Genomic DNA, 13,728 nt, shown 5'->3' on the forward strand with positions numbered 1-13,728 from the left:
TATTGTTGTGATGTTGATCATTGTCTGAATGAATTTCTGGCCAACTGGCCACAATTTCAACAACTTCCTCAACGAAATCTTCTTAGAATTTTTAACAGGTAAATTTTAATATTTTATTGTTCGTGTGACAAACTAATACATGTCTTTAAAACTGACTAGTTCTTAAAAAAAAATACTAAGTGCGAAACTCAGATATTCTGAAGTACACAAATTATTATTAAATCAGTAAAATTGTCTTCTTTTGGTTAGGCTTATCAAACAAACGAATGACGACTTGAATGTGAAATCAAGTGCTGGAAGCTCCTATTGAAAATTGTACATGGGGTGTAGCCTATATAAATATATACATACGAGTAGGGATTTCTAAATCGAGAGAATTATCTTGGCTCTATCACTGTTAGTTCACATAGCAGAGGATGATTTCAGAGGGTATTCTAATGTATTTTTCTGGATTTAACGGGATGTTTAGCTTGAAGACAGTGCTTTCCTCTCATTAGTAAGCAATTACGTAGTTTTTGTTGTCGAGGAATTTCTTATGAGCATTTTTTACTTCCTTATTTATAGTATTTTATGGGCGTTATTCCTTAAAAAGGAAAATCCTGTATGGTACAAATATTTTTTTGGCTGCTGCAAAATGTAAAGGGAGTCATATTGATTGATCTTTCATTTGCATAGATTGTCAGCCATTGAATTTAATATATTTACTGGTGTGATAAAAATGCACAAAAAATTGTTGCATTGTAATGAAATACAGTTTCACTGAAGGATTGAAGCACGTAATAATTTTTTAGTGCCAAAAAGAATGATTTTGTGGATTGGTTGTTTTTGCATGCCGTATTTTGCTTCATTAACAGTGAAGTGACAGGTCAGGGTTTCGGCCTTGCAGACCTCTGAGCTGGGGACATTTCATTGAGAGTGTGAGCTGCTCACGTAATGAATCTATTAAGAGCATCACGCCCTGAGGGCAATAAAATATGACAACAACAAGCAGTCTAACCAAGATTGACGTTTATCACTTCAGTTATGTGGATTAGCTCATGCTGTCAGAGTTACTTAGTTATTTGCAATAAACTTATCAACGAAAGACTTGATGTTTCTCTTGTTTTGTGAGGGCATATTGAAGACAGCTGTTGTCTGAGTTAACCTATTCCGTCCAGTTCTACATGCCAAGAATCACAGAGAATCCAGAAAATCTCTTGAAAACAGATGTGCTTTATCAAGGACACGACGAGTCATACCAAAGTGTATTATTTAAGTGTGTTTATATTGTATGTCTGTGTGCATGTGCGACATCATGTATGAAAGCAAATAAAAGATTTAATCACCAAATTAGTTGATTTTATTGCTGTACTGAGAAATTACCGTAATGCTTTACTGGGCTTCCTCAATGATATGGCAAAGATATTGGTAGAATATCCTCTCCCAAATTGATGTCTGATTTAATAATAATAATAAGTAAAAATGCGCTCGAAAGAGCATTGATAATACACATTATTGTTTTATCAAGTCGTTCAACGACCCCGTCCATCTTCTACACTGTTTGAAGTGATATCTGCCGCACTTTTGTCCACATAACTTGCATTCACACGAGTCACTCGGTTGGTGGAACTTCACTGTCTTGCACAATTTATGGTGGAAACCGTGCGTGGCCAAACCTATAATAGCATGTCTTTGTGGTTGGTTGCTGCTGGTCCACTCCCTGTTCGTCATGGCATCTGTTGCGAAGAATTCTTTTTCTATCTCTCTTTCCTTCTGTTTTCTTCTCTCTGCGACATCCTTGTATGGTTCCGTTGCTGGCAGCATCATCCTGATTCGCAGGTCCTCCAGGAATGGTGTTTCTCTGGCCAACATGTAGACCATTCTGCTCGGTGTATGTTTGCTTGCACCTAGTGCCTTCTTCATGAATCTAGTTTTTACTTTCTCCAGCCTCTCCATGTCGCTCGCCGAAAGCTTCTCCCATACTAGTTCTAGCCCGTAGCTAGCGATTGGGGTGATCACTGTCTCGAATAGTTGCATGGCTGTCTCTAGCTTTAGTCTTGTAATGTCCTTGATATTACAGATTGATGTCTGATTTCTAACCTGCTTGAAACTATGTTTACATAAACTTAATAGTAAACAGATTCAACAGTGTGACGCAAAATTATCTTTTCTTTACCCTTTATTTCTGTTTAATAACTACACTGAAATTATGTAAGGAATTTAGACATCTGTAAGTTTCGTTCATAACAGCCTTCACTGTCTTAGAATTATTTTATGGATGAACATCAAAGACAAGTGAAGTATAATTTAGTTATTTTCTGTGACTGACGGTACATTTTTTCGAATTTGGTCGGTTTTGTCGTCTTATTTTTCCTTAATACAGTCTGTTCATTGATATTTATATTTTATTAATGCAATTGATGTGTTGTCAGTGAAGACTTTTATGTATACTGGTATATATTAATTCATTATCTATTTATTTAAATTTATATTATTATACCGGTACTTACCATTTTATGGTAGGCTTATGTATTCTTGGGTAAACTTCAGAGCATTGGTATAGTTGACAGGGAGTGACTGAAGTTTGTTTGTTTTGATGTTCCAGGTAAACTATATAATAACAGACCGAGGATTGTGACAAGGTTTCAGTGGGTTAGATGAAGGGATAGCTAAGTGACAGAAGGCCGAGGATTGACAAGGTTAGAGTGGATTAGATAGGGGATAGATAAGTGATTGGAGACCGATGATTGACAAGGTTAGAGTGAGTTAGACGAGAGGATAACTAACAAGGAGAGGACACGTTCTGTATATCACCGAATTAAATCAGATTTTGTGACATGAAAGTACAAGACGTACTGTTTAAAGTCATACCAGGTATGGGTGGCCAATGACCCCTCGTTTTGGAAATATTGGCTATTGTTTATGACATACTTCCGTTAGGTGCCTAACAGGGAAGCATTAGACTGTGTAAGGGCGTAGGTCATGTGGTTGGATGCTGAGTTGTCATCCAGGCACCCCGAGTTCGAATCCTAATGCCTTCTCATTTTTTAAAACTTGTTGTTATTATTATTATTATTATTATTATTATTATTATTATTATTATTATTATTATTATTATTATTATTATTATTATTATTATATTTAATTCACTTTCAGTTGTCATTTCCTATATCAAAGCCATGTTGAAATATGCGTGGTATGTATCAAAATTGATAAACGAAAGAGAAGTGTTTGTGAATGTGAAGGATATCTGTTTTGCAGCAGAAGTGCGGAAAAATGTGTGTGACTGTGGACAACCTTCTTTCATTTGCTGTGCAGAAATATGTGTGTTTTGTGTGTTTTTATGACATCATAATGAATCGGGTACAAAATGAAATGGAATAACTACTACAGAAATAGAACAGACACCAGTGACACATCTTACCTTCCTACGTGAGCAGTATTTCATTGTTTATCCTTTACAATACAACGTTAGTTAATTAGTAATTTGTTTAAAACATGATGAAGCGTTCAATACATTGAGAAATGTGATATAGGTATGTAAATAGATAACTGTGATAACAGTATTAATCATTATTAAAAGAAAAATATATAGAACCAGTTAAGATTCGAACTCAGGTTGCCTGGATAACAACTCAGCATCCAACCATATGGGCTACGCTGTTACACAGGCTAATGCTTCCCTATTAAGCACCTAACGGAAGTATGTCACAAATAATAGCCAATATTTCCAAAACGAGGGGTCATTGGCCACCCATACCAGGTATGACTTTAAACAGTACGTCTTGTACTTTCATCTCACACAATCGTATTTAATTCGGTGATATACAGAGCGTGTCCTCTCCTTGTAAGTGATAGAATGCTGAGGACTGACAAGGTTAGAGTGGGTTAGATGAGAGTAGGCTGAGGACTATGACAAGGTTATAATGGGGTTTGGTCTTAGATAAGGGAATAGCTATGTGTTATAAAGGCTATATTGCATCGTCACTTTTTCGTATTTTAGTAAGTAAAACAAACGTATCTCTCTATTCTGTAAATGCTGAAATTTTAAATAGCTATTTAAAATCATGTTTTTTAGGAAATTTTTTCATCCACAACACCATTCATGTGCACACGTCTCATACAGAATCCCTTATGTTTTTTGTGATGTACGATATTAATAAGCTAATCTGTCAGATTGACTTTTATTTTGCCTTGCGCCATCATGGAGGCAGATGTATCCTGTGAAACTAAGTCGTGTGACAGTTGCAGAAGCAGAGAGGTAGAGTTTATAACCATTTGCATGGTTTTTGGGAATTTGGAGAATTATTTAGTTCGTCATGGAGTTCTGTTTGAAACATGTAAATGTTAGAATTGTGATGGGATAATTAGATACAATTGGAATTCAAAGTTGTTTTTGTTGTAAATTAATTATTAGTGCGAGAAGAACAGAAGAAAGAAGAATGTTGTTTCATTGCACATTACAGTATCTGACAGAATTCATGTTTAAGAGGGCGCTTTCTTTTAAAATTCTTTATAGTCTTTAAATGGAATAGAGTAATAAGAGCAAAATTACATAGAAACTGAACAGTAAATGGCTGGAAGTAGATACTTTTTTGTTTTCTGATGAATCTCATTTTGAGGTTCATGTCCACCATGTTACATCTGTAAAGGATTCAAAGCATTTTATCAGTTCATCTTCACCATGCACCGAAACACCCTCCAGAAGTAATATTATTGGGTTGTTTTACACACGAAGGATCTGGATCATCAAGTTCTATAAAGAGAATGATGAATAGTGAGAAGTAGCTTATATTTGCATTTGGAAACTAGAGTCTTACTGCAGCTGCAGAAATCATTTCCGAATGGCAATGGTGTGTTTTAACAAGAACTGGCAATATGCCATACATCTCGAAACCAGAATAATATCCAGATACTCCCCTGGCCAAGAAACTCTCTGATATCAACCTGATTGAGAAGTTGTGGTCAATTTGAAAACGGAGAATAGCAAAACTAGATACTCGTAGATTGTAGTACAAAAGAAAAAATGATTTGTTTTCTCATTCAAGTTTGGTTTCGCAATGAAAAAATTAAGATGATTTGTAGAAATGTAATGGAATCCATGCTAGATCGTGTCAATTGTGTAATTACAAACAAGGGAGACCATATAAATTACTGAGGTATGTTGAACATCCATTTTATCCTGTACTTGTTTAATATACTGCGTATGACTTGTTCGGATTAAGTTTCATGCTATTGTACGAGTTTAAATCCTGGTTGGTACAAGGTATCCACTTCGGTTTTTTTTTTTCGAAGTTTTCCCTCAACCAATTGAAACAATTGCTGGGTAACTTTTAGCGTTGGACTCCAGATTCGTTTCGCTATAATTCATACGTCATTATCGTCATCATATTCTTTATCATAGCCTGTGCACATTTTGGCGTGTTATTTTTGTACAAGAGTAGGACCATTTAGTAACAAATGTCATTCACAAAATAGGAGTGGAAAGCACAATAAGAGTAAAGCAGCAGCAATATCCTTCGTGCTCGCTCCTCAATATAGAGGGGGAGGGGGAGAGAAATAGGTTTTAAAAAAATAATTAGAAAGTGGGGGAGCAAAATGAATAAAAATAGCAAAATAAATTATGTTGGAAATTGAGAGGCTTTTTATTACCATTTAATTATTTGTTCGTTCATTTCTTTATTTATATATTTATTTATTTAGGGCACCCTCGCTTTGCGAAGGCTCTTGCCGAGACTCCCTGAAAGAACGGTGCGCATCCTTGTTTTAGTTTTGCGTTCGTCAGAGTTTGCACGAACTCTGTAGCAGATGTTGGCAACTCTGATTCGAAGACAATTTGTAATGTTTGTGCCTCTGCCCCACTGCCCTCTTGATTTCGTGATAGATCGAGAAAGCTTTCGTGAATCGTGATCGAGGAGACAGTGTTTGTGTGCTTCGTTGTTGGAGTTGAAGTGATGTGTTTTTCATGTAATTAGTGATTGCTTTTTTAAAAATTCGGGCGAGGTGTCTTACTAAGGATGGGTGACGGTATGTAAAATTCATTTTACGTTAGCGTGAAGCTGAAATAAACATTATACTGCAGAATTTCAAATGACGAATTGAGATGAATGTACCGGTAACGAATAAATTTGGAATAGGTTAAATGAAGTTATATTTCTTTACAATTGCGTTACCACTTTAAGGTACAAATCTATTGACGTACTTGGCTTCTGGTCGAGTCGCAAGTACCATAAACAAAATACAAATTAGTATTTGTTTACAAATGCGTTACCACAATGACCTATAAGTACCTACTGCTAAATTTATGCTCGTACTACTACAACAAAAACAACTACTACTCAACTGCATATCTTGCTTAGGAATCTAGAACAAATTTTACAACTTTACATTGACCTTTTAAAAAGTGTTAATGTACTCTGTTTTTTCCTCAGTAATCTGGTAATCCTATTCAATGTGTTGTTGAGTTTTGTAAATATTATTTATAATTTAATTATATTTTGTTTTCATTTTAGAGGACGTTATAAGACGACGTCTTTTAATTGACGGAGATGGAACTGGAGATGACAGACGGCTTAATGTGTTGTTGAAATCCTTCATTAAATGGTGTAATGCTACAAATGAACCTCCAGGGGAGAGGTAAGCATACCGATAACCATGGTGTTGGTCTTGTTTTTATTTATCTTCATCCCATACTGCTCACAGCTGTCATTTAGCTCCAGTAGCATATCTCTTAGTATCGTCTCCTCTTCTGCTAACAATGCTATATCATCAGCAAATCTGATACACTTTACTCTTCTTCCTTCTACTATCACTCCTCCCATGTTCTGAAAACATTCCTTCACTAAATCCTCTAAGTAGATGTGAAACAATGTAGGTTGTACTCGTAAAAGGCATTCTTTAGCCTTAAGTTTTTAATATTGACACTTCATTTTAAAATTACTTCATTGTTTAAGTGGAAATATTGAATTTTATATTTACTGTTTTTACTTGCGAGATGATATAAATATAAAGTGGGCACAAATTAAAGTATGGTTTGTCCCTCTATCCTTGTGGATGAGAGGCAACTCTTAAGTTGAAATATTAGCTTAATTTAATTTATTGGTCTGACCCAATATTTTGGATTTGCCCTGCGACACAGAATAGCTCACAATAAAATTTAAAATGAAAAATTATATAAACAGGTTTCAGAAAAAATTGATGGAGACATAAGAAAAAAAAATTGAACCAAATATAATCTAAATTGAATGCACACTATAAAGATGCTGACGAAATATCGCTACAGAAAATTTTAAATCCTGCCAAAAATGGTATACCACACAAAGCAAGATTAGAAATACATAAATGGTGGTGACGATGGCATCTTGAAGACCTCGTCAGCTTGTATTTTTCCCTCCACTTTACAAAGGCTTTCGGGATGGTGCCTCTCGCTCCGAAGAAGAGACCGGTAACTGTGATTTTTTCTATGTTGTATTTCGCTGATAGGTACTGAGTCGTGGGCTCGTAGATTTTCTTTTTCTCTTCGTTCACTTCAGATGGATGAGTGGCTGAGATTTCAAGTCTGATTGTAGGATCAATTATTTCGGCTGTCTGTTTATTTCTATTTATAGCTATGATATCGATCCTATGATTGCTTCCACCATCAGCAATACAATGAACTTCCTCGTGAACGTTTAGATAAAAATCATCTCCCTAGTTATAATGTGACATTGTCTGCATAACAAATGTAGTTGATGCTATTTTTCTCAGTGTGTAATCTGTCATTGGTATAATAGGAATTTGTCTGGAAAAATACATCAATATTTTCTTGGTAGTGAGATAGCAGATTCCTTAGCAAAAAAAAAGAAAAAAAAAAAAAGGGCACAATGATCCTACAAATTACAAATTCATGTTTATCGTTTCAGTCCTCAAAACTAGTAATTGAGAAAATTATCCAACAAGAAATACATGAGAGTGTAAATAAGCAATGGAATATTTTATTAAACAATAAAAATTTAATTCCAGAATGTCCACCAATGAAAGCTGTCGCACTTTTGTGATTACATACGGAACATGACTGTTTGACTGCCCATCTATATAAAATAAATATTTTCCTACCCCAAATTGTTTCGTAAAGAAGATAATACTGTAATGGATATGACACACCTCAAGAAATGTAAACGTTTAACAGCTACAGATGTCATTACGATACTGGGAAGTAAAGAGGCAAATGGAAGAACTCCAATATGCTGAGCATTAGCAAACAACCAACCAAGATCAATGTTTTCTCTGTTATGACGTGCAGCCAGGTGGTGCACGATCGTATGCTGGCCCAGCTGGCGCAGTGCGAGTTCGCAGTGACCAAGTCGCGGCTAGCGGCCTGCATGAGCGCCGCAGAACTGCAGAACTATGAGAACCTGTCGCGCCAGATCGAGACCGGCATAGAGGCGGCCAAGCGTGACATCGAGAGCACCAAGCTGGAGTTCCAGGACGCAAAGACTGTGAGGAAGAACCGCATCGAGTACGATGTGCTGGCCAAGGTGATCAACGAGCAGCCCGACCGTAAGGAGACCGACGAGAAGCTGTGCCAGCTCAGGAAGGAACTGGGCAGCCTGGAGGTGAGATGTGTGCGGAAGCTTGCTCACAAACTGTTTTGGTGGTAGGCCTATTCTCTCCCTCTCAAATTTATGTTCCCGAACACTTGATATCTGTTGAGGTTTAATTATTCGTTTTATAGATTATATGCTAGGTATACTCTTCCTTTAACCCTGTAATGCAGAACTCCCACTTGTCCTACTTTCATGTAAATTGCCCTAATTTGTCCTATGTTTTAGTAATTTGTCTAAATGTTCCTACTTTTTACTGGGTTTTAATTTTTCGATGGATGGAATGTTTTGTTTGTTGAGGCAGCCCGACAAATGAAAATGAGCTTAGTCATTACCAGGCTTCGAGACTTCGGACCCCACAGAGCAGTTCAGTGGGAACTCCGCATAACGGCGTACTGAGTACAGTGGTAAAGCGTACAGTGGGTGGGAGTACTGTAGAAAGAATGCCAACAAATACGCAAAGAAAAACGCTCTGGATTTGAAGGTTCTGGCGAATAATTTGGTTTTCATACAAACCTATTTTCAAACTGTGTCTGGAACTATTACACGGTTAGAAAAGTCAGAGCAAGAGATGCCGGAAGCCCTCAAATTTGTTGAGGAAATGACACAGAGAATTAATGAGACACCAAGTACACCGGTTACTGAACGTGTAAAACAGAAGTGGAAATCAATTTTATGTAAAAATAAGTGATATGGATGACTGTGTAATATAACAGCAAATTAGTGGACAAGAGTTTACCCGAGAATAAAGGACTGTCTCTTAGAGACTGCAATAATGTTAGGTTTTTTCGTTTTGCTCCTATCACGTCATGCGACGTAGAGCGCAGCTTTCTACAGTACAAACTGTGTTTGGCAGATAACCGAAAAAGATTTACGTTTGAGACACTGAGAATGTATCTTGTAGTACATTGCAATTCGGTACTGTAACTGCACTTCCTAAAGACGACCAATAGGATAAATGAAAAAATTAAAATTGCTACATGTTTATTTCCACCACTAACACTGTGTATAATTAAAAACAAATGCTTATAAAAGACAGGAGGATAAATGCTTTTCACATTCTTTTGACATTGTCATTGTGTAATGTATATTTACTTTCAGAATGGACATATGTGTGTTTCCCCATATACCGTACTCTATTCTAAATAGCAACGCTGTTACCTCAACACATCTCTATCTACCTGCAGTGAGTCAACAACCTATAGTGCATGCACAGTAAACTTACTGTATCGGGTCCCAAGTCTCGAAGCCTGGTCATTACTGACCACAGCAGCATCGCCTGGAATATTTTGCAATATGGTCTACAAGCATCTTGGCAATTGAGCCAATCACGTTGCCGAAGTTCCTGAATCACCATAACTTTGTAGGGATGGAACTTGAGGTCTAGGTGTGAGATTCGTCTGACACTCTGATCAGATATTCCCAATACCACAGCATGTTAAAGGGCTGAACGTCGTGGAGATGTGGTAACAGCATGCCTCACTGCTGCAATATTCTTGGGAGCGACATCTACTGGACGATTTCTGTTTGAAAGTTGAACCTTTCGTCTGACATTTCTCACCCATATCAGAAGGGTTTTCTTATCAGGAATTCTTTCGTGTCGACCTACTCTAAAATGGGTACGAAATTTCCACTGCGTTGCAATCAGTCACCTTTTTTTAAAAATACTCATCAAAATGCATGATGTTCACCTGTCCATGCCATGATACCATGGTAACTCAAATGACATGGCTTGAGCTGCTCAAAGATATATGCCACTCAAACTCAACTATCGAGGAACCTGTATGACAGCCAATTCAAACTGGGGAGATCATTCTATCGGACCCTGTATTTAAGAATTAACATTTTTTAGAATTAATCTGAACATTATTCACTAAATTAACTTCAATATTGGTACTTGCATAGTAAAAAGTAAATAACTTTCACTTTTGTATTAAACAAAGTGTGGGGACACACATGCAATTCATTCCCATGACTGTATTAACAAGTAAATAAACTTAAATCATTCCATATTAGTAATGACTAAGCTGCGGATTTATGCCTATATGCCTATTTTAATCCTTAACCTGAAGGCGGAAGATTTTAGGTTACATATCCATTTTAAGACATTGTGAGTATTATATGCGAATTCTATAGTGCCTATAATTGCCTATTTCACTAGTAAATGCCTATTTGCTTATAAATGCTTAAAAGTTGCCTAAACATCTGTATTATATATATTATACTTGAATTTACTGACCATTCTATCGATATTTTTTTAATCTGTAATTTGTTTCTTTTTTATCTAGCAGAGGGAAGTGATATAGAACTATCGATAATTCTGTGTGTTACGTTTTACTGCCACCAGAGCGAGGAGAAATCGAATAATTTAAAATCAATCAATAAGAAAAAATGTATTTCGAAAGCCGCATGAATCATTGTGGTAGTTGACTAGGGTAGTTGTTTTAAACTGTGTATCCGTTTTGTGAGTTTGTGAATTGAGTATGGAGTTGAGTTTTCTGCTGTAGTACGTGAAGTATACCGTGGAGATATGTCAAAGCAAAAGTCATCAGAAGCACTGACTGGAAAATACATTGACATTACTGCGTTCCCACTGGTTTGGTCCCCAGCTGGGATTGGATCCCTGAAGTTTTGCCCCATACTTCATGTGAGTTTCTCCCAATTTAAGAACATTCTTACAGACAATAGACATCAGTCCTCATTACAACATTTGGACGAATATTTAGTTATTCACTGCCATAATGACATTCCTATAGAAAGTAGTGTATAATGCTACGCTATGGTCGTGTTAGCCATTGAGATTTAGAAATTTGTTAGTGCCTTTTTAAATGCCTATTTTGCCTGCCTATTTCAACTGTTTTAGTGCCTAAAAATCCGCAGCTTGGTAATGACATTAAAGTCATTGTACAGTAGCTTCTTTTAGTGCTGATTAAGGGGAGAGGATGGTATTTTTTGGTGAAAAATGAGTAAATTAAAAAAAAAAACCTTTAAAATGCTCTGTGATATGTGTGGAATCCATAGCATAATATTTTGTGGGTATTTGTGCCCTTATCAGATGTTGAGACGCCATTTTTTAACTTCCTGGGTTATGGATTTTTAAATCACTCGACCCCTTTTATTGTTGTTTCCGGTAAATTGAATTTTCAAAAAAATTTTTTTTCTTTAAAATACTCTTTGATATGTGTGGAATGCATTGTATAACATTTCGCGGGTATTTGTGCCCTTATCGGATGTTGAGACGCCATTTTTAAACTTCCTGCGCTATGGATTTTTAAATCACTCGCCCCCTTTTATCGGTTTACGGTAACTTAATTTTTTTGCTACATTGCCAGACAAAAATGGATATAATTTCTGAACTATTAAAGATACATGCATGAGATTTAGAACACACATTCTTTAGACTGTTAGGAAACTTTTCTCTGTAACAGAATTTTGTTAATTGATTTCATTTTAAAACTACGTCCGTTTGTTTGCAAGAAAGTAATTCAGAAAAGTGTTATTAAATTTTAATTGTTTATTTTATAAATGTAGGGACTAATATAAAAATTCTGTTACAGACAGTTTGTAGAACATACTTTTGCAAGTACATTGCAAAAAACGGGATGAATCTACATTCAAAATGGTTTAGATATATCGGTGTTAGTAAAATCCTGCATTGGGTATATTTTTTTCAAATCTGGGCCCCCAAATACTTTTTTTTTTTTTCAAAATATTTATTTTTGGTTGAGTTGCTACAGGTATGAGCTCTCTACATACAAAAAATTAATATTTTACACCAAATAGGAAAGAAGTTTTAAAAAATATCATCCTCTCCCCTTAAATCGCGTGTGTGCATTATGTGGGGAGTCCCCATGAGGTTTTAAATAAAGATAATGAAATACTGTCCATATTGTTTTGCTAAATGTCCTGCGTTTTCTTCTTGAATCGGTGGCAGCCCTGCTGTAATGTCAAGCTTGACCACTGGTGCCAGTTGCCCACATTCAGCATTAAGTCTCGAGTCAAGACATTTTGCGTTCTGATCTGCCAACAGGAAACGCGAGAGCAGCTGGAGAGGAAGCTGGACATGCGCAGAAAGCAGTTCCACGTGCTGGTGGCGTCCATACATCAGCTGCAGGCCATGCTGGACGACAGCGAGACTGAGGAGATCATGGACGTGTCGCTGGAGGCATTTGAGGACGACTCCAGCGATGCCCAGCAGGCAGGGTCAGCGCAGCCCGAACCCATGGTTGAGTAGCGAGGCTTGTGGTGCTTTATGACATGAACAGAAAAGTAAGGAAATGTTCAGCAGAAAATTGTCTTTCTTTCCACTTTAGAAGAAACACGACACATCGTTGTATTACACTGTTTTAAAAATGCATTTTGACATCTCCAGTTTCTTTATTTGGTATTAGATTGAGGGGATGGTTTCTTGTATGGATTATTTATTATTATTATTATTATTAAGTTCCTGCAATACACAACGTGTCACGCACAATGTATTTTATCTCATCATTTCTGAACATCCTTGCCCTCTAGGAATTATTCCATTAGTGCTCCTTCAGAAGTTGCTATAAGTTTATAGGTGGTTGGACGAAAAATAGTGACACATTGCATTGTGGTCAGAAGAATCCCTCTTTCACGGACATCTGTCTACTGGTGAGTAAAAGTAGCAGAGCATGAGTTTTCCGAAGTATGATGTAAGGGATGTTTCGTCACTTTCGGTGTAGAGCAGTGATCAGCAACCTGTGCTCTTTGTGTAAGAGCGCTCTCCGCTATAATATTGCTGTATCCCTCCTTCAAACTGGCTTCAAGTTGTCGCATGACAAGTGTCTCCTTCTATCCCTCCAATAACTTCAGAATCTTGCACATGGCTTGCTTGCAGACACACTTACAGCCTCGAAAGAGCATCTGAGTTGATGACCACTGGTGTGGAGACACATTTACAATTGTTGTTGACAGTACTTACTTACGTAATGGCTTTTAAGGAACCCGGAGGTTCATTGCCGCCCTCACATAAGCCTGCCATTGGTCCCTATCCTGAGCAAGATTAATCCATTCTCTAACATCATATCCCACCTCCCTCAAATCCATTTTAATATTAACCTCCCATCTACGTCTCGGTCTCCCTAAAGGTTTTTTTCCCTCCAGCCTCCCAACTAACACTCTATATGCATTTCTGGATTCGCCC

General features: G+C 36.8%; 1 protein-coding gene across 1 annotated transcript; it reads left to right on the forward strand.

Moving 5' to 3' along the window:
• The first annotated feature begins 5,847 nt into the window (after positions 1-5,847).
• thoc7 (THO complex 7) lies at positions 5,848-13,039 on the forward strand. Its single transcript, XM_069824788.1, has 4 exons — positions 5,848-6,006; positions 6,492-6,615; positions 8,261-8,573; positions 12,592-13,039. The coding sequence occupies exons 1-4, from the start codon at positions 5,997-5,999 to the stop codon at positions 12,793-12,795; spliced, it is 651 nt and encodes a 216-aa protein (XP_069680889.1). The 5' UTR covers positions 5,848-5,996; the 3' UTR covers positions 12,796-13,039.
• Positions 13,040-13,728: the final 689 nt, after the last annotated feature.

The sequence above is a fragment of the Periplaneta americana genome, chromosome 4 (genome assembly GCF_040183065.1).
Source record: "Periplaneta americana isolate PAMFEO1 chromosome 4, P.americana_PAMFEO1_priV1, whole genome shotgun sequence".
NCBI classification, from domain to species: Eukaryota; Metazoa; Arthropoda; class Insecta; order Blattodea; family Blattidae; genus Periplaneta; species Periplaneta americana.